This window comes from Telopea speciosissima, chromosome 7 (genome assembly GCF_018873765.1).
Source record: "Telopea speciosissima isolate NSW1024214 ecotype Mountain lineage chromosome 7, Tspe_v1, whole genome shotgun sequence".
Lineage (NCBI taxonomy): Eukaryota > Viridiplantae > Streptophyta > Magnoliopsida > Proteales > Proteaceae > Telopea > Telopea speciosissima.
Window position 1 is genome coordinate 64,193,037 of NC_057922.1, and position 25,901 is coordinate 64,218,937.

The following is a 25,901-nucleotide window of genomic DNA, read 5'->3' on the forward strand; positions in this document are numbered from 1 at the left end:
TCGACTAGTTATCAATATTGGTGTCAATTGATACCAATACGATAAAACCAATAGGCTCATCCAGGCCGATACCAATACGGAACGGCCGATCCAAGATTAATACCAAAGAGAGAGTGAGAGACCAATTGAGCAAGCAACTGTCTCCGTCAAGTGGACTTTAACTTAAGTGGCATCTAATCCCAATATTTCTCTCTCAATAAATTTATTTAAATGGTGAAATGACCATTCTACCCTTGAAATGAGAAGTAGCGATCCCCCTCTCCTTCTTAAAGTGCCGAAAAGTGCGTAATCTGCATTAAAAAGAAATAAATTAACAATATCCAAAGGTATTTAGCGGAAAAGACGTCGTCATTGTTTTTTTTTATTTTTCGTAATTTCTTCCAGATTTAAATCTCTCTATCAGAGTTTCAGGAAGAAATAAAAAAATCAACCAATAATATTCGTTGCAAGTTCCAATTGGTTTGAAACCAATGATGGATGAACGCGTGTCGAGGAGGTTTGGCAGATGTACCGGACTCGGACAAAAGCCTCTTACATATTCTGGAGCCTACCAAAAAGAGCTGCAGCTTTTGTTCCTTATATTGGGGCCCACAATCACGCCTCCAGGCCGGTTGCGGACAGCCTATCTAATTCGACCCTGATAGTGATGGAACGTACGGACAGTGGGACACACCACATTTACATATATGTCCTCCACGATATTTCAATTCATGATATCACCTCAATTCGAAGTTACAGTAATAACCTCGAACTGCTCCTTCAATTACAAAAACTGTCCTTTGCGACTACAAGCCAGCCGTGCCACCTGCTTAAATTACAATAATAACCTCCAACTGCTCCTTCAAATATAAAAACTGTCCCTTGCGACTCCGAGTCAGCCGTGTCACCTCACCAGGTCTGTGGTTCTGAGAAAAAAAAGAAATTAGGCACAAACCGAATTCAATCTGTTTAAAAAAATCCGATATCGAATCAAATCGAAATCACTATCAATCTGTTATCATAAACTGAAATCGACACGAAATCAAACTGCAACGAAATCAAAATTGAGTCAAAACTGAAAATTTCTTATTGATTCGGTTTCAATTTCCCTAAAAGTCACATCGAAATTAAAAAAACCTACCCAAACCGACTGATTGATACCCCTAGTTTTGGGCATGTGGTGACGCAGTTGGATGGACCCAAGTCTGAGAACTCATCCGGTTTTTATTAGTTGGTTCAGTTTTAACTCGGTCAGATTTTAAAAGGTATAAATCAGAATTGAACCTCCTATTAAACGGTTTGAATATTATTTTTAATTGATTTAGTACGTATAATCGATTCAGTAGCATATCGGTAATAATCGATTTAAAACCAATGGTTTATCGATTCAAATCGAACCAAATCATTTAATATATATGCTTTTTATTTTTAAACACCATATCAAACCGAACCAGTTTCTTGCCTGGCCCAGTTCCCCAATGCCTATAATAAAGGGGGGGCACAAGGACCATCCTACCCTTGCCCGGGTGGAGTCCACCCCCCTTATTACAAGCACGGGGGAACTAGATCGGGTAGGGAATTGGAAGAGATACATTTCTAGAAAAGACATGGATGAGGCTAATGAATATCTTTATGGCGCCAATCTATTGTGTATCTTTCTATATAACATGTATTGACCTTCGCCAATTCTAAATGGTCAGTCTAGCACTTAGTTAGTAAATACGCGTACCCGAATTTTTGAACATATAATACTCCACTCCCGTCCCTGTATTTTCCCATATTTTTATAAAAAAATATGTTTTGAATCGATCGAGTATTATACTTGTATAATACGTGTATTATATTTTTTTTTTAAAAAAAAAAAAATACCCAAAAGATTAGAATTTAGGGAAACGATTTCACTTTCCCTTTCGTCCCTTTCGATTTGCGTTGAACATCCAACCGTAGTAGGCAACAGTAGCCGCCCTCCATCTCCAATCATCCTCCCCATCTCCGTTCAACAAAGCGGCACTTAAGTCTTGTACTCTCCTCTTGTTTCTCTGATCTTTGAACTTTAATGGTGGTAGTGAAGCAAATGAATCTGGTGTCATATTGGCGAGAACGGCTCAATCTCTATTCTATTTTATTCTTGTTTTTCTGTCTCTTGTAGCTAATGTGTACAGTGAAGAACTCTCCCTCTTGTCTTGTGTTGGTTAATTAGTGGGAACTCATCCCCCTTCACAAGAACACATCTGGTTAAAAATATATGGTTATTTCATTGTAGATAGAAAGAAATGAAATGTTGGAAGAATGATTTAATGATAAGATAATCAACTTGCTTATCTCATTTTCAAACAATCTACATTCATTTCTTGTAGATTATTGATATTTTGGTATGTTAAATGATAATCTTAGAGATGTTATATAGCATATTATATTATTGTGTTTATTTTAGTTCATAAAATCATGATATTATTTTGTTTATTAGGTGGTGAATGCATGTTATATAATGAATATATGTCCGTTTTTTTAAAAGTATTATTGCCGTCTATGTCGTATTAAACGCGTACCGTATTATTACCGTATGCGTTTTATGAAGCCGGATTTTTGAAAAGTATTATTATCGTCTAGTCCGTTTAATTGCCGTACGTATCCGTAAGGTCTAGCATCGGTTTTCGGTTCCAAATTGACAACTGGGAATTCATTACCAGTTTTTATTGGCCCGTGGCTCCCCGGTTCAACGCTGTAATGCGGGTGACGATCTTGAAGTTGAAGGAGGGTTTGGGGGATGCAGAGAAGGGATGGTCTTGGGATTTATTGGGAGTATAAAGGATAGTTTTTCTTTGGTTGATCAGATTAGCTTTGGGGAGAATTTCTCACCGGTAAGGGCGAAAGGGTTTTCGATTGCTTCACTTGCGGTCTTTCTTCGATTAGTCGAATTGGACGCTCTGGATTCGAATGAGATGGTGAAAACATAGAAGGAGAAGATTTGCTAACCTTTATAATGAGCTTTCGTTGAGGTTGTATTGTTTAGTCCGTGAGCGGGGGTAAGGCAGTATTTTTCACCTTGCTGTGTGTGGGGTGCACGACAGTACTAGGCAGGCAGAAGTAGAGGATCCGGATCCATTAAAATCGCCTTCGATTATGAATGTCTTTGATGAATATTTGATGGTTAGTATAATGATGCATGTTCATGCTGTCATGCATTGCTAACTACCGCTAGACAATCTCCGGTTTCTTAGTCGTGGTTCGAATCGGGAAACAGCCTCTCCGCAAAGCGGGACTAAGGTTATGTACATTATCACCCTCCCTAGACCCCATGGTGGAGGGACGGAGCCTCAGGATTGATATCTTGGGGGCTTGAGTTCAGGTTGGCTGGGTTACGGTTGAGTGGTTAGTGCCCTAGGTTGAGTTGGTGTATGTCCAAACGTGACTCAAAATTATCCTGATTGCGCTTGGGCTAAGTTTGGCACAAAATGTAGGATTTTCTATCATGGGCTGATAATGCTTAGGCTCAAGCCCATCCTTGAGGGATATTTGTTTTCACTGTGTTAAGCAAAGGCCCAGTTTGGAGAAATCTAATTTATGAGCACGGAGCTAAGAAAAAGCCCAAGCCCCCCTGACTGGCACATATTGAAACTTGAAAATAAATTAAATTTTATGGGAAAGAGAATGCCACCAAGTTGCGTAGGGCACGCTGCCCTACACCCTGACATAGGGGAGCACAAAATGACCGCCACACCTCCTGAAACTCCAGAAATGACCAGGGGTGTGGCAGTCATTTCGCACCCCCTTGTGTCAGGGCTCAAGGGCGGGTGGCATTCTTTTTCTCAAATTTTATTTTTATGAGTGTTGTGGACTTTGTGGGCCTGTGGCTGGTAGTGGGAAGGAACGTTTAAGGTGTCTGTTTCTGGTTTTTTACCAAATAGGGGTCCCGTCGAGAAACTTGAAATTTTTAGTAGCCAATTGTGGCCTAACTTGGTTCAACCGACCAGTCTAAACAGGTTTTTAAAATAATATTCTGCCAATAATTCTTAGGAAAATTGCTACTTCACAATTTCACATTAGAATATAGATATGCTTATTTTAGTAGCCAATCAAATTCTATCACATGGCAAAACAATGTAGTAATGCTGATCGTTCGATAGACAATGGACCGTGTGGATATGCCACTTTCCAAGTTTCAAATTCAAATTGGACCATAAACTTCCCCACCCCCCCACCCCCAAAAAAATAAAATAAAAAAATAAACATTGACAAATCATTTGTATACTTTAGACATTTGTTTGATATATTTAATAGACGGGAAAAAAGTTTCCCACACTACCAGTGTACTATCGCCCTCAGATCACATGCTTCCTTCTATGTTTTTTTCTCTCCTGGTCCAACGATGTTGGTCTCATGTAGATGATATAATTTTTATCATCGCCATTGGTGTTGTATGGGAGATTTTTCTCTCTATTAATTGAATTCAAATAGAAATATATTAAGAAATGTGAATTCAGATGCTAGTATATCCTCTTGTGGCATGAGAGCCCATTTTGATATCAATATCTATCGCGCTTTCTTATCATTAAAGTTTGTTGGAGAGAGGATGAGAAAACCGATCACCATGGTCGAAAAACAAAAAAAAATATAGTCCCATGTAACTTTATGAAATTGTACTCAGATCACCTACTCGTACATGTATGCTTCACGTATGATCAGGTAATGACATGTGTTTTTTTTGCTTCTATAAATGCCCTTCCATGCTACCATTAAGAGTTCATGAAAAGACATTTATGAAAACAAAAAGACGCATGACATCACCTAAAAAATACATGAAGTGTACACATACGGGAAGGTGATCTTGACTCCATGAAATTGGGGGTGAAGCTCCCTAATGTCATTGGTTGACATGCATAGTAACTTCGGGTGCGACAATAATACATTTTAAAAAATTCGGTGCAATAAAATGCATATGACAATAATACGGTACATGTTTTAATAAGGTTGCTTTGTAAAAGTCCGGGAGCATAAATACAGGTTTATCCTAGTAAAAATCAAGGAGCAAACTGATTTTTTTGCAACTAAATTCTAGTCTCTCGTGCCTTCCTGAACACTTAAAACCAATATGGCTTTCCAATTTGAAATCATTTCTTATTCTTTTGGATCAAGAGGAGGAGCTTTAGATTAATAAACTCCTACAGTCTTGATAACCTAGTGAATTGGGTATGCTTTTTTTTATCTGGATTGGAGATCAACGGGTATTTGATAGGGTAAGCAGGGGATTTTGGAGATCTAAAACCCCTTCTAGAGCTAAATAGACTGCATTCATTTCTACAAGTCAAGAACCAATCCACTTCTTATTGACTATACTACATAACCAAACAATTGACTACAAACTGAGGCGATTTGGAAGAGCCAAGGTAGGTATTGGTGCCAGCCAGTAAATATCCACCATAATCATAGATCAGGCACTAGGGTCAGAATCCAGAGTTTTTTTTTGGGTAAAAGAATGCATAAAGTTATAGCTAGCACTTGAACGACCTAACAGCCTATGCTCTCTCTCACGGTGAGTCTAGGTTTGGTTTCAAAATTCTAATCGGAGTGCAGTAGAACCCAAGATAAAGAGGATTAGATTGTTTGTTAGGTGCAATGGTGGAAGTCCAAACCTTGTTGGACTCTCGGTATTCTCCAGTACAGATTTGAAATAAGCTCTTACGATTCCTTAGGATGATACACTCTTAGGGAATACCAGATCGAGAAGGAAATGACGGAGTTTGATTCAATTAGGAAGTTGGGATTCCATGTTTTTGTGTAACCCTCCAATAAAAAATGATAAAATCATGAATTGAAAACAACTAACACAAATAAAAAACAACCTAATTCGTGGAGAATTGATGGATATCTATATAAATCTTATGAACCAAAATGCTTTCCCTGACTGTGAGAGTAGATAGGTTGCTAGAACTAGAGTCTTCGGGTTTCAGGTTTGCCGGTTTTCTCACCATCTCTTGGGCTTTTAGGTTTTATTTTTTTATTTTTATTTTTTTTATGTTGTTTAATTAATCCTCATAAATTTGTATTAATATGCGATTAATACGATAATGAATACGCGCATAGTATGGTATTTCTACAAAGTTGCGTATAAAATTAGACCACTTGATAAAATACAGTAACAGTCGGCTTATTGATTCATATGGTCGGATATGCGTTTATATAGCAATTAATACACGAACTTACTAACTATGGTGACGTAATAGCATGGAAGGGTATTTATGAAAACAAAAAAGCACATATCATCACCTTGCTTGCTATTACCGACTGCGAAAATCAATTCAAATGAAGAGTTGTAGAGGATATAAATATATATAAATTTATATATTTACTTTAAACAACTAACCGTTAAACAGTGAAGTAGACGAAGGCTATTTTACCTCACACCCCAAAGATTCTATCATGCATTTCTTGCAATAGACTTCACTGGACCGAGAATGGGCATCATATTACTTGCTCCTCTCTTGACATGATATTGTCCATTTTGGCCCAATGGGTTTTACGATTTTAAAAGTCCTCATAATAAGGTAGGGTACTTGGGATTATCAATTGTCTATGAACTTTCCCCATAGGCAATGTGAGACTAAAATTTACACTCGCTTATCGATCTCCCATAATCCTTGGTACTATGCCTTTTCTTGGTGGAGATCGATCCTTTAACGATCTCCCAAACTAATCGATATTATGCTGTCTCTTGGGTGTCACATTTCCCCCCTTGCAGGCACATCATTCTGACTGTGACCGCACCATTGGTGTCGAAAGTTAGCTAGAGTGATCAGCAAACAACCGGGTGACCGGCAAACCACATTTGTTCCTATTTCGATTGGAGAAAGACTTTGGAATTGGAACAAATGTGGTTTGCCCGTCACCCGGTTGTTTGCTGATCCGATTTCGATTGGAGAAAGACATTTGTTCCAATTCCAAAGTCTTTCTCTAATCGATTTCGGATCTAATGCAAATATTCGATTTTTCAGAGTAAGCGTTTGGTTACCGATGAAGTAGCTTTAACTTGTCTTTTGGGTTGACCTTGAAGTAAGCTCTAACAGAACATGAAACATACACGTACAGGTAGGTGATCTGAACTCCATGAAATTGGGGGTTTCACCCCCTAATGTTAGTTGGTGATATTTAAGTTCTCTAGTTCATTCTGGCAGTGGTACCATAGGAGATGAAACATTGAAACCAGACTGTGGGCCTGGGCTAGCTACTAATAATGCCAAGTTGCAGTTAAGTGTAGGCCAAGTCAATAATATCAACTACTCTTCCAGTTTCTAGGCTGGGAAAGTTCCAAGTTACATGAGATGGTTAGAGAAGAAGCACGTGAGTTGAAGGGCAGAGCAGAGTGAGATGGATCTGTGTGAGATCATCTGATAGCAACTTCAACGGTCGTGTATGCATCGATCTTTGTTCCCCACCGCTAACAAAAATGATTGATTAATTTTTGAAGAAACATTTTTTTGTATCGAAATTTTTGTACAATCATGCATCGTATCATTATTTAGAATTAGATTCCTTTTCTTTCTTTTCCTTTCCCTTGCCTTCCCTTTCCTTGTGTCCTTGTGCCATTCTCATTCAAGAACTTAAAAGACAACATGATTACAAATTAGGAACCATAGACGCACTAGAGACTACTTAAACAATTGAGCTTGTCTCCAGGGAGCCCAGTACGCTCAGGGTGTATTTAGTTGCTGAATTGTGCCACACATATCCCTAGATATGCACCGAGATGTGAATAATACAGCCCAACCCTTGGATGCCCCTTGGGCACTCCCTGGGCGCTGAGCTCCTTGGAGAAATACTGGATCCAAAAGAGTCTAAAAATCCTTCACGTTACCCATTTTTTAATCAGTAACATGTAATGGGTCTATAAGATGTGGGCCCTATCTACATTGCATTTTTGTAATTTCTCCCCATTTGAAGTTTAAACCATGTCCACATAGATACATGGATTGTTGGTGGGTCCAACGTTTAGAATTATTAATTTTTAAGTGAAACAATTTTTTTTTTTGTTTGGTTTGGTTCTCCTCCTTCATCTCTTGGAGTCTTTCGAAGACGATGTGGGTAACTAGACCACAATTTTGGTGACAGAGGTAAAAGGGGAATTAAAATATGGGCTGAAGTTTCCCACGAAGTTAAAGTGAGAAATTGCACCAATAAGAAGAAGAAAGATGGATTCATTCAACAAGGGACTCACATTTAGTTTGAGGACAGAGCGTTAGTGAGGCTAGATGCTCATTATATGAGGTGTCAACTTTCGTATCTTTTCTCGACGGATTTATAAGGGACCATCATCCTAAGGACGAACATATACCTACATATATTTCATTAATGGCCAAATGTTCTCTGTACTGAGAGCGTAAACTGCGCTCATAAACATGAAGGTGGGCAAAACAACCACCCCATCCCCTGAATGACCAACCCATGTGTTTGGGCCCACCCTACGTTACGGCCTAGAGAACATCAGTCCTTCATTAATTTATGTGTAACACCAACTTTTCCCTCACATTCCATTGGTGGAGCAATCCCTCACCGTGGTCATTAATGGTTTTGTCATAAAAAAAAGAAGAAGGAAAACAACCTACCCTTGAATTTATTTCATTTGTTTCTTTCAAGATATTTTCATTTAGTTGCCCTTATTTTGTTTCCCTTCACTCCACAAATCCACACATATGTGAAGGAGAATGGGCGGACAGGTGATCATCTCAATATTTTACCCAAATTTTGGCCCGACCTGCACTCAGACCATTGATGTGAGACAAAATTTTGTGTAGCTTTGGAAATCTAGCTCCGTTGGAGCTTGCTCTCAATTTTATATTTTTATATCGGCTCAATTAAATACAATGTTCCTCGTATCAAAAAAATAAAAAAATTATTACAATATCCTGAAAAATTTTTCTTTGATGGCAACTCCTCTAATTAATTTTGTTTTTTACGAATTTCCCAACCCATGGGAACTGAGAGGCCCCCCACATGAGATTCTTACTTCATATCATCATATATGTTCCAATAATATTGGCATCTTGAGCAAAGGAATTTGATATCTTTCACCCTTTTGTGTGGGACAGAGAGTTTTAAATGGAAAAACACGAGTACAGTGTTACAGAGAAATTGTTTTTAAATAACACGTGACTTGCATAAATTTAACCACCCTATATATCACAAGTATGGAAATCTAGTATAGAACTCATAGGAGGAGTAGATTCAATGTAAGTGACCCTAGAGGGCCTTGGATGGTTCTTGTACCCATGATCTGGTCCCATGCATCGGACCACTAAAAGCATGAACGAGAAACACCGTAATTGCACAAGGGAAATGATTCAGAACAGCCAAGGAACACGGTGGTCTAGAGTTTTTTGAACAGTCGCATTCCGATTCTCATCCAATTGATGGAAGAGTTCGGTGACCCCCGCTCACGTTCTTACAAGAAGATTCCTTTATACTAAATTTCATTCTAAATGTCCAGAAAAAACACCTTTTCCTATACAATATAATGTACCATTTCCAGCTCATTGGAATTGATTTTTTTGTTTGTGTCAAAAGAAGGCCGAAATTTATTGAAACAAACATGAGAAGTTCCTGCTCATTGGAATTGATAACAACAACTTTGGAAGCAGAAAAAAAAAGAAAAGGAATTGATAACAACATTTTTCTAACGGAATTAATATTGGATGTCATATCAGTCAATAAAACTCGTATCCTCCAATTTGACATTGAAATGAGATTTGATTTAAGGTCTCATGTTCTCTGTGCTGCAACGCAGGCTGTGTGGGTCTACCACTATGGGGGCAGGGTGGTTATTGTGCCCACTCCCATGTGTCTGGGTGTAGCCTGCGCCCTGGCACAGAGAACATTCTCCCATTAAAAAGGTATTTGTCAAATTCCCCCCTCAAAATACCCATTTGTCCAAATGCACTCTTACAACTTTATAATTTACACGTGTCTCCCTACTTTCAAAACATTGTAACACTTGAGTCCAATCCGTTAGTCTGAGACGTTAGACGTTAGTTTTAAGGAATCTAATAACCAAAATGCCCTTGTGACAAAAATCCACCAAAATTAAAATTTAAAGTGACCAAATTACCCTCTTCTTCCCCAAATTGCTTAGGGTTTGAAACTGAAAATCAAACACTAAACCATTTAGGGAATTGAAGATGAACCCTAAAATCAATGGAGTATTTCACATTTGTGTGTGTTCCCGTTATGGTTCTAGGGAACACACACAAATGTGAAATACTCCATTGATTTTAGGATTCATCTTCAATTCCCTAAATGGTTTAGGGTTTCATTTTCAGTTTCAAACCCTAAGCAATTTGGGGAAGATGAGGGCAATTTGTTCATTTTACTCCACTGGTTGATCTGCGATCATCGGGGCACCCTACCTAGTCTGCATCAGTGAACGCAATGATGTCAACCTTTTGAGCATGTCTAAGTGAGAGTCCATAGTTGATTGTGCCTTTGATATATCGAAGAATACACTTGACTGCCATCCAATGATCTGATGTTGGGTTGTGCATGAACTGGCACACCTTATTGACTGAAAATGACAGATCTAGCTTTGTCAAGGTAAGGTATTGAAGGGCACCAACCGTGCTCCTGTACAAGGTTGCATCCTCAAATTTAGACCCTGTGTCCTTTGTGAGCTTCGAACCCGATGGAGCCATAGGCGTGGAGCATGGCTTAGAGTCCATCATGCTGGTTCGGTTGAGCAAATTTGCTTGAGTCAAGTGAATACCAGTGCTGGAGTGACTCACTTCAATGCCAAGAAAGTAATTCAACCGCCCAAGATCTTTGATAGCAAATTCAACTCCCAATTTTGAGCTTAGAGAAGAGATGTTAGCTGAATTGTTTCCTGTGACTATTATATCATCAACATAGACGAGTACCAACAATATGTGACCAGCCTCTCTTTGAATAAACAGTGATGAGTCGGCTTGTGTAGCTTGAAAACCGACTGACATTAGATATGAGCTTAACCGATGATACCAGGCCCTTGGTGCCTTTTTAAGCCCATATAACGCCTTACGCAAGTAACAAACATGATTAGGGTGCCGGCTATCAACGAACCCTTGGGGTTGTACCATAAACACCTTCTCAGTTAGGTTGCCATTTAAAAAGGCATTTTGAACATCTAATTGCCGAATGTCCCAACTGTATGTGACCGCAAGAGAGAGAACAAGTCGTATAGTAGTGGGTTTAACCACAGGGCTGAATGTTTCATCGTAGTCAAAACCAGGCTCTTGGGTGAACCCTCTAGCAACCAAACGTGCTTTATATCGGTCAATAGTACCATCAGACTTGGTCTTGATCCGATAAATCCACTTGCACCCAACTACATTCATTGAAGGTTGATATGGTACTAATTCCCACGTCCCATTTCTAACCAATGCATTGAATTCTGCGACCATAGTTGCTCGCCATTGTGGATCCTTATTGGCTGTGGTGAAACACGTTGGTTCAGAGGGTGTAGTATTGGGTGATATAGGTGGACAAATAGTTTGTAACTCAGAGTTGAAGGCTCTCGATTTTCTAATATTATTTTTGGACCAAGTTTGCATTGGATGAGTAGAGATAGGATTTGGCTGATGAGCTTCCACGGTTGTAGTTTGTGGTGATGGTTGATTAATGATGGAAGTGGTGGGTTCAATTTGGGGTGATGGTGAAGAAGGAATAATTGCCGACTGTACCGGTTGGGTTGATGGTGAATTTGATTGTGGGTGGGCTGGTAGTGGTATTATGGTAGGAGATTGGTTAGGTAAAATAGATAATGGTGAAGAGGTTGTTGTTTGCACCCCCTGAGTCACAATGGGTACAGGCAATGGTAAAATGACTGGTGAGTATGGTTTTGAGGTGGAAGTGGGTAATGGAGAAGGATCCACAAATGGGTACTTATTCTCATTAAACATTACATGGCGCGAAATATATATATCCGGCCAGTGGGACGATGAAGACATTTATAACCCTTGTGTTGGATGGAATAACCAAGGAACACACATTGCAATGAGCGATTATCCAACTTGTGATGTTGATATGGGCGCAGCCAAGGGTAACATGTAGATCCAACATGGGCCGAGGGATGTCAATAGGTTGAACCCTGTTGGTTTCAGTCCGGCTTAATCAGTTTTCACTAACTAAAGGCTTTGCATTGTTTCTGTTCATTTAATTAAGGGAAAGGTATTCGTACACGAGAGATTCTCCCATCAACTACATCAAACAAGGGGTACAGGGGCTTTTATGTCATTTCAGTCTAACTGCATTTAATGCAGGCCGTGCATGAAAACTTTTGTCTTTAATTAATCAGACCTCTTAGGTTAACGGATAGACACGTTTTTATTCAATCGACCAGTTACCGGTCTATAATCAAGTTAAAGTATTTGGATTAATCAGGTTTTAAACGGGTAATTTAGTAATCGAGCTATAATCAGTCCTTAAATGGGTTAAATTTGGTTTAATCAAGCTAATCGATCTATAAAAGGTTGGTGATTGGTCGGTCATAGTATTTGATCGGTCCCAGTCAGGCGACCGTCGGACCACTACCTTGCACTGGGAAAACCCGGTTATTAACCGATCGGTGCTCGAGCCTCATACATTTAGTAACCGATTGGACCAGTTTGAAGCCTAAACCGGTCAATCCAAGTCAGGCCTACCTGTGCAGGCTAACTTTTGACAAACCTACATGGGCCTATGAGATGTGGAGGCTGCCGACTATTATGTAGTTCTGTGTGATTATGTCTGGTCCTGCACTGAAAGTGAGTCCACATGGCAACTTTTTTTATGTCCACTGAAACCATGTCCACATAGATATAGGTGTAGATGGGTCCACGTCAGACAAATTTTGTTTTGTTTGGTTCTCTGTATCTCAATCTCTGGAGGACCACCTGGATAACTAGACAACATCCTATTGGAGAAGAGGGGTGAAAGGGAAGTTAATCAATGGGCAGAGTTTTTCCATGAGGCGAGAGTGGGAAACCACACAAACAAGATGAATTCATTCATTCAATAAGGGATTGGCATTTTGCTTGGAGAGAGAGAGAGAGAGAGAGTGTGTGTCATTATAGACCTCATGACTCATTATGTTAAATATAGCATGAAAAGAAATCCCCACTCCAACATCATGAGGATCTTTTTCTCTTTAACATATTTATGAGACCCAAATGGTAGGAAGCGTTGGATAGGAATCTTGGATATCCTTATATGCAATGGATGATCAATTTTATCAAATTTGATGGGTACAAATTAGAAATGAAGATCGATAACCATCAATGGGTTTTGCTTCTATTTTGCTCTGTTTCTTTAAAGATATTCCATTTTGTTCTCCCCTATTTACTTTCCTTTCCTCCACTCCACAAGCCCACATGTGAATGACAATTTTTGGCCCGACTTTGCACCCTGACATCCCAATCCCACATCCCACGTGATAGAAAACTTTCCTTCGCTCTAATTGAATTAAAAAACATAAAAAGAGGTCTCACGTGAGATTCTTTACTTTAAATAACGTAACTCATATATAAAACAAAAGAATATATATGTTCCATATATTGGCAGTTAGGGCAAAAGAAATTGCCGTTCAAAAAAAAAACATTGTGACATGTATGTGTGTGTGTGTGTGAGAGAGACAGAGAAAGAACCCATGACCTTCGGAGGGGCGATGTTATCATCTGGCATGTCATCAACCATCTGAGCAAGCGACTATTCACACATATTTAGAAGTGAGGAAGGCTCACTTGCTGAACGGTTGATCACGGGGTTCAAGTCTTGGAAACAGCCTCTTTGAAAACAAAGGGTAAAGCTGCGTACATTCCTCCACAAGCCCACATGTGAATGACAATTTTTGGCCCAACTTTGCACCCTGACATCCCACATCCCACGGTATTCGTACACGAGAGATTCGCCACCCGGTTGGTTTAAGTTCGGCTTATCAATTTTTCCCTTTTTTTTTAATCAGTATATTAATGAAAATCTATTAAATTTACTTCTTATATAAAGACCATAGTTGGAAAACCAGGTTTTGACTTGGACGAGTCACCCGAGTCGAGTTAAAATATCATAAAACCTGATCAAGAGTCATGTAGACTCGTCAGGCTTAGAAAATGACCAGACTCGGTCTTGATCAGTCAGAATTTTCCAAGAATGCTAATTATGTCCGAATCAAGAAAAAACCAACGAGTTGTGTCATTTATCCCCCTCCCATCGATCTTGCCAAAATTGAAGATCGTCTCGAGATACAAAAAACCGTAGTTGATTTTTGGGGACTGGAATGACTATAACACTATCTTTATGGGAGGAGTGGGCTACGGGTCAAAGGAGATTAATTACAAAATAACTAACTACCATGAGGAGTGAGTTATGGGTTTAAGTAGATTGATTACAAAATAACTAACTACGGTGATAAGTGGATTATGGGTCAAAGAGATTAATTACAAATTGAGTAATTAAGTATATTAACTATGAAGGTGAGGAGTGGGTTCATTGTGTGAGACTATTAACTTATTGTTTCAAAAATTTTTTAGGGAAAAAGTTTCATGCACCAGTGTGTATGAGAGGAATCTTTTATACTGGGTTTTAGTAACTGTTAGATTCAAAGGTTTTAATCAGAACCGTCTAAGGATAAAGTATGGTTATACAGTTAATTTTCAAATATGTGTAAACGACTTGTCAATAATGATTAACAAAAAATTTTACCAAAAAAAAAAAAAAAAAAAAATTTCCATTTTTTGTTAGTTCTCTGCTGTGCAATACATTGCAACCCAACCCCTGTCTGTACCCACGGAACCCATACTCAGCCGTTTTAGGAGAAGAGATTAACCACGTACCATGGGGGAGGTATCCATGAGACTAAGTACTTAGCTGTAATTTGGCTGAAGAGTATATTTTGCGGCACGAGCCAGGGACCCAAGCTTCATTGATATATTCAAGCCATCAATTGTCCTTAAATAAATCTTATTTCGCACTTCTGCAGCTAAAGGTTCATTTTTTATGGTAGAATATATTTTAAGAGATTCGTTGTGCATCACTACCAGTCCCTGTGACACCCTGCTAGCCACCATTAGGACCACCAAGCACTTTCCCCCACCGCCAGCATCTGAAACTCCATCGTGTGCAAATCCCTTTCTAAACCCCTGTTGTTGAAAGCCCCTTCCAAGCACTTTCCCCTCTGCTTGAAACCCATATTACCGAAGCCCCTCAATCCTTCCTCTCCTCTGCAAACCCTTGCTCTCCCGCTCCCGGAACCCATCTCGATTGAGAGTTGAGATCAAAATGAAGAAACCGTGTTTTGCGGAAAAGAGGAAGAGAGAAAAGGTTTTTTTTTTTCCCAGAAAAGGGAGTTGCAGAGAACCAAAAAAAAATGGAAGTTGTTTCGTTTTTTTTTTATTAAAAAAAAAAAAAATTTCGTTTTCAAAAAATCAATATTGATAATATCAAAAGGCAATCTTTTACACGTTTTTGAAAATGTAACCGTATAAGAAGAGGAGTTATCAAACTTTATCCTTGGATGGTTCAGATTAAAACCCTTGAATCTGACAATTACTAAAAATTAGTATAAAAGATTCTTTTCATATACGACCGTGCATGAAAACCAAGTCCAGTTTTTTATTTGGGTCATTGTTAATAATTATTGTAATTAAGATTTTATTTGGATCATTATTAATATTTATTGTAATTAAGAAAAAAAAAAAAGCATGACTCGTCTTGACTGGATCTGAGCAAATTTATTGAATAAAAAAACTCCAAAAAATTATAGATTTTGTGAAAATCTTTGTTTCTTTTTCTCAATTCAGATGTTTATGGTTCCAGCCAATTGCAATCGATTATTTGATTTGGATTTTTATGGACCATTAATTTAATCAATATAAAAACCATGATAAAGAAATCCTCATGTTGAATCTTTATAGGGCATTAAAGTCTAGTTGCCATATATCAGATTAAGCGCTGGCCTCAACCATGTACTTTCTTTTATTTATCAAAAAATAAAAAATAAAAAAAATCCAATTTTCAAATGAAAGGGTGATCCAAATAGTTTGTAGCTAAGCTAAAACTGCAATTTTTTTAAGGCCCTAAGCTAATTGAAAGTTAATAATCATAGTAGATGATCACATGATCAGGTCTATTAAAATCTTTTAGGTTGGCCAATCACCGAGCTACATTTTTCCCCCTCTCTGTTGTTGTTGGCTAGAAACTTGATTAATTAGAGCGTAGTAAGGGTTAAACAGTAAGTAGAGCAATATAAATAGGAGAGGGGAGAGTCTTCCTTCTGTGTCCATTACTGAGAGAACCCAAAGCCACACATCCCTTGGAAGGGAAGGGTTCTCTCCCCTTTATGTATGGAACAGAGTAGCTATCAGATAGAGAGTGATCGAGAAGAAGAAAGAATAAATGGGTAGGAGCCCATGTTGTGCCAAAGAGGGACTCAACAGAGGAGCATGGTCAGCTTACGAAGATCGGATACTTACTTCCTACATTAACACTCATGGAGAAGGGAAATGGAGAGACCTCCCTCAAAAAGCAGGTTTAATTTTACTATTTTCTGTTCTGTTCTGTTCTGTTCTGTTGTGTTGCACTTCTTTAATCTTTCATCACTACATATATAGGTTTGAAGCGATGTGGGAAGAGTTGCAGGCTGCGATGGTTGAACTACCTGAGGCCAGACATCAAGAGAGGCAACATTTCCAAAGAAGAAGAAGAGCTCATCATCAGACTTCATAAGCTGCTCGGTAACAGGTGACTTAATTAATTAATTACCTCTCTCTTTCTCTCCTTCTGTTTGTTGTTTTTTTGTCCCCAATTTCCACAAATGTTAAAGTTCAAGCTTTTCTGAGAAAAGCAAAATGTGCTACAAATGGATGAAACGTGGCAGAAAAAGGACCAAAATAGAAAAAAAGTTTATATCTTATTACATCCACCCAAAAAGCTGATTAATCACAAGGATTACTCCTATTTGCAAATTTCTTGTTTGTTTTGAAAGAGATCTTGACTCTTGATTCTTGACTTCAAATTTCTTTGTATATTATTTCTATTTTTTTTGGGGGGGAGGAGAATTTGATGGAATTTGAGAATTTTAATTAGGTAATGGTTATTGCAGATGGTCTCTAATAGCGGGAAGACTACCGGGGCGAACAGACAATGAAGTCAAGAACTACTGGAACACCAATCTGAGCAAGAAACTTCAAAGCAAGACTTCTTCACAAAAACAACTTAACAAAACTGAAGATTCTAAGAACCCATCATCATCAGAAGGTAATCCTAATCCCTCAGTGGAAGTTCCCCAAGAGAAAGCACAAATAAACAGTATTCCCCACGTCATTAGAACCAGAGCTGTAAGGTGTACAAAGGTTGTTCTACCAGAGCAACAAGGGAATCATCAGATGAACACCCATAATTATCTTGAGTTTGCTTCACCTTCGACCCAAGGAGTCATGGATGACAACACTTCAACAAATTATATGATGGATTTTGACATTGGCGACCTTTTCATCTCTGATCTTCTCAACTCAGATTTCTTGCAACTTCAATGTGATGGAATTCAGTCTGCAGCAGATCATGAATGTGAGAATAATTCGCCTTCCACCACTGAGTATCCTTTCTCGGCTCATGAATTGCTTGAAAATTCACCAAAAAAAGCAATGTTTGAACCAAATGAAGCATTGGAGCTCAAGAAGCTCTGTTCTTTTCTTGATTCTGAAGAAGAATGGATTGAAACTCAATAAAAAACAACTATTTTTATCATTTGAGAAAGCAAAATCGACTTAGAATGTATTCCCAAGTATGCATACCAAACACATCTGAAGACTACAGTACTGTAACGAAGGTTACTCCATGTACCCTTATCTTATGCTACAAATACATATTAACTTTGAAACAGATGAACTCAAATTTTTTTTTTGGGGTAAACACTGATGAACTCAATTCATGGAGCCTATTGAACAACTATAAATCGTAAAACATGGGTCCCTTTCGAGGAGGCTAATCACGCTTCTTCTACGTGAACTTTCTCCATATTCTAATTAAGCTGTGCTCCACGTAGGGTGGGGTGGTCATTTCACCCCGCCACTATGTTTGGATGTGGTCCTTATGTTCCTCTTTTGTTGTTGGAAGGGTACTGCTAACACTTTTTTTTTTATTTGTCTTCTCCTTACATGAAATGACCTCGCTACCCTCCTATATATGAAATCATTCAGTTATATCTTATTTGTGTCCTCGATCTTCTATGCCACTTACTTAGAGAACCCTCTCCTATATATTATTGACCAATATAGCCGTTACCATTCTAGTAACGCGCTATATTGGATCTCCCTAGTGTCCTTATATGTATAGATCTCTTACCATTATCAACTACATATGATAATAGAAACCTTCCATCATTATCACATGTAGGACATCTCATATAGGATTCCAACCCTACTAGGGTTCTCTTGTATTTATATGCCCATCACTGTAACCCATTCTCTTAAGGAATAATAAACAACATTCTATGTTAACATGGTAATTAGAGCCGTATAAGCTCAAATGAGCGATTTTTTTTTTCCTTGCCCTTTCTTTCTTCTTCGTCTGGTTTCCTGCAATCATGCTTGACGATGGTGCTCTTGAGGACGTGTCCTCTGGCAATGTTCTGCCTCCTTCCTCAACCCCACCTATTGGATCCCCCTCTTTGCACCATGTGCACCACTACATCTCGGTGAAACTCACCTCAAAGAATTACCTATTTTGGCGCACACAACTTGAACCGTTCCTTGATGGTCAGGGGCTATTTGCATACCTTGATGACTCCAACCCTTGTCCGACAGATCCAAATGCTGCTCTTCAATGGCATCGCGAAGACTCTTTAATCCACAACTTGCTTATCACCTCTCTCTCTGAAGAGGTATTCCCACTGGTCCTTGGTAAACGCACGAGTAGGGAAATCTGGGAATCCCTACATACCGCCTACTCCTCTCCTTCCGAGAGTCGCCTTATGTCCCTCACCATGGCAATGCAAGATCTCCAATAGCAGTCGGATGAATCTGTCTCTGCTTTTCTCAGTTGTGCCAAGTCCATCTCTGAAGAATTAAGGGCTGCAGGCCAACCTCTTCGCCCCAGTGCCTTCAACATGCATGTTTACCGTGGTCTCAAGAGTGAATTCACTGATATTGTATCCTCTCTTCTCACACGCATTACACCCATCACCTATGATGACTTGCATTCGATGCTATTAAGCCATGAGTTCCTTCAAAGCACCCGGCTTACCAAGCTCTCCATTGCCGATTCTTCAAAGACAATCGGATCTCCATCAACAAACACTATGCAACATACTAGTCCCACTCCTGACTCACGGTCTTCTTCTAACCGTGGGGGTGGGGTTCCTTACCGTGGTCGTGGAGGCCGTGGACGCTTTACCTGTGGTGGTGGATGCTTTACCTGTGGTGGTGGCCACTACTACAGTAACCGCCTGTGGTGTCATTGGTGCAACCGTGACACCCATAACACCTCTCAGCTCAATGCTTCTCCAAACCTAAACCCCCTGGCCAACAGCCCTATCGCCCCCAGCCTCCATTCTCTCCTGGAGAATAATAAACAACATTCTATGTTAACATATATATTATTGATGTACCACACATTTTTTACCCCCACAACAAAGGGTCAAAAACAGTATTCATGGACGGTATATTTGACTTTTTTGCAGTAGAAATTAACAACATCATAAAAGTCGTATTTTACTTTGAAAACATTACAGGGTGTTTAAGGAATTTTAAAACCTAGGACAAGCTGCACAGAGTGGATTAGGTTTTGGAATCCAAGAATATTCCTATGCTCGAACCAATAGATGAGCTTCATGGTAATTTGTCGTTCCAATTTTGAACTTATCTTTTGAATAATTCAAATAGAAGTTATAAATACAAAGTTCTTATGTATTATTGTTGGGGGCAGTTTTATCCGATTATTCCTGGTTTTTTTGGAAAGTGGCGATTCAAGCATCTTCATGGATTGGATCTTAATGTTTTTCAATGATAAAATGTTCCAAAAGAGGAGATATAAGTCCCTTTACTTGGCGTCATTGACCCGTTATTGAGAGTAGAACATATATACAAAAAAGTGTTGTAAATCAAAATTTTTTTTTGCCAGATTTAAAAAAAAAAAAAACCTAAGGGATTTAGTTGAAAATTGTGGCTGCTATATATAATCATTTCTTGAGTTAATTATAATATTATGATGGGTTAATTACCCAAAAATACTAGGGGTGCAAGATTAGCCCTGTTGGTCCGAACCTGCCCTGAGCCCAAACAACGCCTAGACTGAGATAAATGGCCCTGAGGGTTGGTTAGGATTGGAATTTTGGCCTTGAGTCAGGGTCAGGTTAGGCCAGGGTTGAGGCCTTGGGTTGATCCCAGCCCGGGCCAGCCCAATCATGTTTTAAGTTCTATTGTAAAATATATGTCGAAATACTATATATATTATAAAAACTTAAAATGATACACATATTGAGGTAGGGACACTCGAAGAGACGAGAGAGGTTATATCATCCGCCAGTGAGACGAGAAAGGTTATATCATCTGCCAGTGAAGCTTGCCCATGAGCAACGAGCCAACCCTTTCAAAGCCTGGTGCCCTAGGAAGGCGCATTATCATCGCAAGTCACTTTGTCTTGAGAGGCAAATCATGTATCCCTAGCACCAATATCCACTGAATTTTCTTATCGATCTATCTATATTTTCTTTTTTGGGAGGTAGTTTTCTGTTCGGAAGTGTGACCTATACCAACCCCCCCCCCCATGTGTTTATGTTTCTCCTCTTAAAACAAGGGGATAGAGATGTCTTTTCACATAGAGATGAGAGCCACCACTCCCGGACAGAGTTGTTTTACCCTTATTTTTTCTTTAGGGTATGTTCCCTCTTATTTAAGAAAGATGCTATATATAGATGTATGTTTAGGGACTTTAAAATTTTTTTAATTTTCAGGTAACGTTTGAGAATTGAGAGTTGGGACTTGAAAAGCTTGGTAAAGGTTACAAATGAGGTTGTAACCTAAACCATTTGAAAAGCTTGGGAAGAGAGAGACAGAGAGAGACAGAGAGAGATGAATAATTGGAAGGGGGAGGAGGGGGAGGAGGGAGGGAAAAGACAAAGACCATTTAGATTTTGATGTGAACAGCAACGGCTCCGACTGCCGAACTCCATCCGTCTTTCACTGCATCATCAATCTCCAGTCATTCGTCGTACGATACACGTACGACTCAAACAATAATGGCTTGTTCCGCTTACGGCTTGCCTGCTGCTTTCCTGCACTCTTCTCAGCTCTACTGTTCCTCTAATAAAGCAATTTTATAGTTTGTCTCTCCTATTTTGTTTATTTCGTGAAGGGAGAGGCTGAGGGGGACCGAGGGAGGCCTGGGCTGATCAGGAAATAAATATAAATAGACTCCAAATATAGACATAAAGTGAGACAGACAGAGTAAAAGAGAAATCCAAATAAATCACTTGGTAGTTAGCCTGGTAGGGGGGGCACATTATAATCAACGCCCATGTGTTGATTTTGTCTTTGAGCCTATGGAGTGTCCAATTCCACTCACAATATATATATAGAGTGGACAATAGAGTGGACAATGGTTCGGACTCCCGGATCGGATCGGATCAGTATCAATCATGATCGAAATCGAGATATGGTCAATCTTATCCAAGTTTAATGGAAAGGTGGTTGGATTGGATAACTCATTGGGATCGGGCGATCCGGTCCGATACGCATGACTAAAATGGTTGTAAAACTTGTTTCCTTATTCTACGTCCCGAGTCTTTCAAGCTACAATTCACAGATTTGGGAGTTTTAAATCCACAGGAAATAAGGGGGAACCTGACCAGGGGAATCGATTGAGGTTCATTCAAAATAAACATTGACTTGATCCCAGATTTGGAGATTTCATTACATAACGTGATAAGGGTTTTAAAACCTAGATTTGCATTTGAAATATTACCATTTTTATTGGAGAATCGATTAAAGGAGAATTTAATTCTGTAAAAACATAAGTTAGATAAGGATAAGATGGCGATAATGATGGTAGTGGATGAGGTTAAGGAATCAAGAAAGATAAATTAAACAAAGAAACAGGGATTAGAGAATAAGAAGGCAATAATGGTGCTTAATCGTTCACTAGGGGTCACCTACCCTAGTCGAGTTCAGATCTGCTACTCACATGCGGATGGGTGGGGACAGATCTAAACCCTCCATAAGGATGTGGGACCCATGCCCCATGGAGGGGTCAGATGTGTCCCCACCATTTCCCATGTGGGTAACTGATCCGGATTCCATGCAGCATTCCCCTCTCGACTCTAGGGGCGGGTCTCCACTCTCCACCCATGCATGGCCAGGGGGCCAGACCTTATCATTAATTGTAAATAATATGGATAGAGATGCATGGATTGATTGGCTTTGGTGGTGCTTATCTTTCAAAATTCCAAATTCATTCTCTCCAACCATTTTTTCCATATCTCTCTGATACATCCAATATTCATCGGGCCAATCAGTGGCCGCCACGTGTCACAGGGCGACCCGCTCCAGAACCAAGGGAAACGAACCAGGGTCCCAATACCCGGGCGCGGCCAGCACCAAGGCGTGGCCTCCACTCGGGCGCAGCCTCACCTAGGCGTGGCCACAACCAGGAGGCCTCTCACCCAGCGCGGCCACACCCGAGCGCCACACCCAGAGCACGGCTTGCACCCAGCGCGGCTTTGCACCCAGCGCGGCACCCAGCGCGGCTTGCACCCAGCGCGGCACTGAGCGCGGCCCGCACCAGCGCGGCTTCGCACCCAGCGCGGCCACCACTCGAGGCGCAGCCTCACCAAGGCGTGGCCACACCCAGGCGCGGCCACACCCAGGCGCGGCCACCACTCAGGCGCGGCCTCACCTAGGTGCGGCCACATCCAGGCGCGGCCACATCCAGGAGCGGCCTCTCACCCAGGCGCGGCCTCACCCGCGCGCGACCACATCCAGGAGCGGCCTCTCACCCAGGCACGGCCACACCCAGGCGCGGCCTCACCCAGGGGCGGCCACCACTCAGGCGCGTCCTCACCTAGGCGCGGCTACACATCCGGGCGCGGCCTCACCCAGGCACAGCATCGTGGGCACAAACGTGAGGTGGGGGCCACTCACCTATGACCCGATCGTATTGCTACAAGACTCATGTCACCACCAGGACTCTATACCACCGCTTAGAAGTCACGTCATCCAGACGGATTCAAGCACCAAGGACGTTATCACCATACGCGGGTATCTATCCACCAAGGATCCTGATGCCACCAGGACACTCCCTCCCACGGGGAGATGGCCAATCAGGATAGAGCCCCGCTACCCAGGGCCTCTATCCACTCAACGACACAATCGCCATCAAACTAGGACTCTCCACACCGCCATATGCTACTATAAAAGGCAAGGTACACAACCCCATCGGGGACATCAAAACTCATACTGAATAATCACTATTCATCTATTTGCGCCAGGAGATCTAACTTTGGCATCGGAGAGCCCTAGGCCGGGACCACACCGGTTCTCTCTGTTGACCCCTTTGGTCCACTTGCGGTGACGGCACTCCGAGACCGCCGACGATTTCTTGACGCAACAGCATTGGCGCCGTCTGCGTGGGAACGACGCTAGCCATTACTGACTACTAGCTCGCTTCCATACTCATTCAATGGCACGAAGAAAGACTACCACCACCAACAACGGAGCAAGGAATGGATCACCACCCCCAGAGTGCTCTCGCCACAGAGCCAACGACCAGGACCATGTCCCTCTGGAAGAGGAGATCCCCCTTAATGACCAGTTCGTGATCACCGAGCCCAACAATGACGAGGCCAACGATGTGGTGGTGGAGGTGACACCTGACCCCAATGCTCCAGCCACTGAGGGTCAGATCAACGACCTGCAACGACAGATCCTCGATGAACAACGACTCTTTCGAGAATACCTGACGCAGCGTGCGACATCTCACCGTCGGAGGACTTCACCAGCAGCAAGGGTGGAGTCCATACCTCAACAAGAGCCAAACCCTAGGAGATCATCTCCCAGGGGCGCGAGATCAGAGAGACTTGCGCGACAGGCAACCCCCACTCCGCAGCGGGGGGAGCCTTCCCAGCATCCCAGGAGAACAAGAGACCTCTCGCCACGGTCAGAACGTGGGAGGACGCCAACACCCAAGGCGAGGGTGTCTAGCCCGCAGAGATCGGTCCGGAGGTCCGTGTTTGACGGACGACTGGAAGAAAGTCACATACCACGACGAAGCCGGACCTACAGAGAAGAAAGCCCCTCACCTTCACGACAGGGTTCATCACGGCCTGACCATTCACCATCCCGCCAACACTCAAGGTGGGAGGGGACATCCAGGAGAGAGCGTGAACGGGGCCGCAACGAACGTCCGGCTAGGCGTGGGGGGCAGACAAGGGACGAGGAGCTCGATCAAAGACTCGCGACCTGGATGAGAAGTCGGAAGGGTTGAAGAAGCGGACCAAAGGCGAGACACATTCCATACCTGGACAACACCCATTCTCGGCAGAGATCATGTCACCACACTACCTTCCAGGTTTCGACTACCCACCTTTGAACTCTACATGGTACCACCGACCCTAATGACCACATCAACTACTTTAATGGCATGATGACGCCGTATGGGGGCCGGACGTGGTATCTGTCGGGCATTCCTGCGTCCCTTAAGGGCAGCCACATCATGGTTCTCCAGGCTACGACCGAGATCTATATGCTCGTTTGCAGAGCTATGTGAACAGTTCGTCACCCGTTTCCAAAGCAGCGTCAAGCAGAAGAAGACCACCGTCAATCTACTAAACGTGGTACAAAACCCTGGGGAATCTCTCGGGGAATACGTTACCAGTTCACCAAGGAGTCCCTGGAGGTTCGAGACTTGGATGACCAGACACGACATGCAGCCCTAGCAGGAGGTATTAGGGACCTGGACTTGATCAAGGACCTGGCACGTCATGAGACCAGGACTATGAAAGAGCTCCTGGAGCGGTGCAACAAGTTTGCAAATATGGCCGAGGTACTACAAGCTAGAACAAAAATAATCGAGGCCAAGCCACGGGACAACAAGAGGTCGCACTGATGATCGCAACGAGGGTAAGAGGTCGAGGACAGAGCGCCAACAAGAGAAGAGCGACCGCCCATCTAGAAGGACAGACCGCCGCCCAGAGAGAAGCGAGAGGGCAAGCACCCCCGAGTTCACACCATGAACACCACCAGTCCCGGATACTCATGCGAGATCCAGGACCGTGACCTACTCCATTGGCCACGACCCATGCTAGCGGCGCCGAGAGAAGCGAAACCCTAACAAATATTGTCTCTTCCACAAAGAGAATGGGCACGACACAGAGGAGTGCTATCAATTGAAGAGAGAGATAGAACAACTGGTAAAAGCAGGAAGCTTGAACAAGTATGTGAAGGGGAGACGTGACAACCGCTCAGGCCAAGGAGATAGAGGTCGCGACGGAGACAGAGTGGAGCCGAGACGAGAAGAAAGAAGAACAGATCGAGAGAGAGACCGCCCAGAAGAGCGGAGAGATGCCACAGAACCTAGTGGCACCAAGGGACCTCCTATCCTCACCATACTTGGAGGACCAGGGCAAGAGTCCACCAGAAAAGCTAAAGCTCATGCCAGGTTCGTGGGAGTGGCAGAGAAGCCCAGCAAGATAGCCAGGACCGAGGCCGTGATCTCCTTCTCGGATGAAGACCTGGAAGGACTAAACTTCCCGCATGAAGATGCCCTGGTAGTACAGGTGGAGGTAGCCAATCGACCAGTACACGAGGTGATAGACACGGGCGTCCGTTGGCGTACTCTCCTTGGACGCCTATCGGACGTTCGGGTTCGGGGACGACCAGCTCAAACCAGAGCCCACTTATCTCCATGGATTCTCGGGTGCCACCGCCTCCATCAGA

The 25,901-nt window shown here is 41.7% G+C and overlaps 1 protein-coding gene and 1 long non-coding RNA gene across 2 annotated transcripts; one reads left to right on the top strand and one right to left on the bottom strand.

Annotated features, from left to right (window-relative positions):
* Positions 1 to 2,688: 2,688 nt before the first annotated feature.
* LOC122669920 lies at positions 2,689 to 24,218 on the bottom strand. Its single transcript, XR_006334099.1, has 3 exons — positions 24,206 to 24,218; positions 15,027 to 15,030; positions 2,689 to 2,882 (listed from the first exon to the last, which is right to left on the bottom strand). It is a non-coding gene; the product is annotated as an uncharacterized LOC122669920 (long non-coding RNA).
* Positions 16,342 to 17,703, top strand: LOC122669918 (transcription factor MYB1-like). Its single transcript, XM_043866834.1, has 3 exons — positions 16,342 to 16,501; positions 16,584 to 16,713; positions 17,075 to 17,703. The coding sequence occupies exons 1-3, from the start codon at positions 16,369 to 16,371 to the stop codon at positions 17,697 to 17,699; spliced, it is 888 nt and encodes a 295-aa protein (XP_043722769.1). The 5' UTR covers positions 16,342 to 16,368; the 3' UTR covers positions 17,700 to 17,703.
* Positions 24,219 to 25,901: the final 1,683 nt, after the last annotated feature.

Bases quoted from the DNA above. Each gene is read 5' to 3' on its own strand.
- LOC122669918 (XM_043866834.1), top strand. From the start codon at position 16,369: ATGGGTAGGAGCCCATGTTGTGCCAAAGAGGGACTCAACAGAGGAGCA. The intron at 16,502-16,583 runs GTTTAATTTTAC...CTACATATATAG, and splicing joins AGACCTCCCTCAAAAAGCAG to GTTTGAAGCGATGTGGGAAG. The intron at 16,714-17,074 runs GTGACTTAATTA...TGGTTATTGCAG, and splicing joins CATAAGCTGCTCGGTAACAG to ATGGTCTCTAATAGCGGGAA.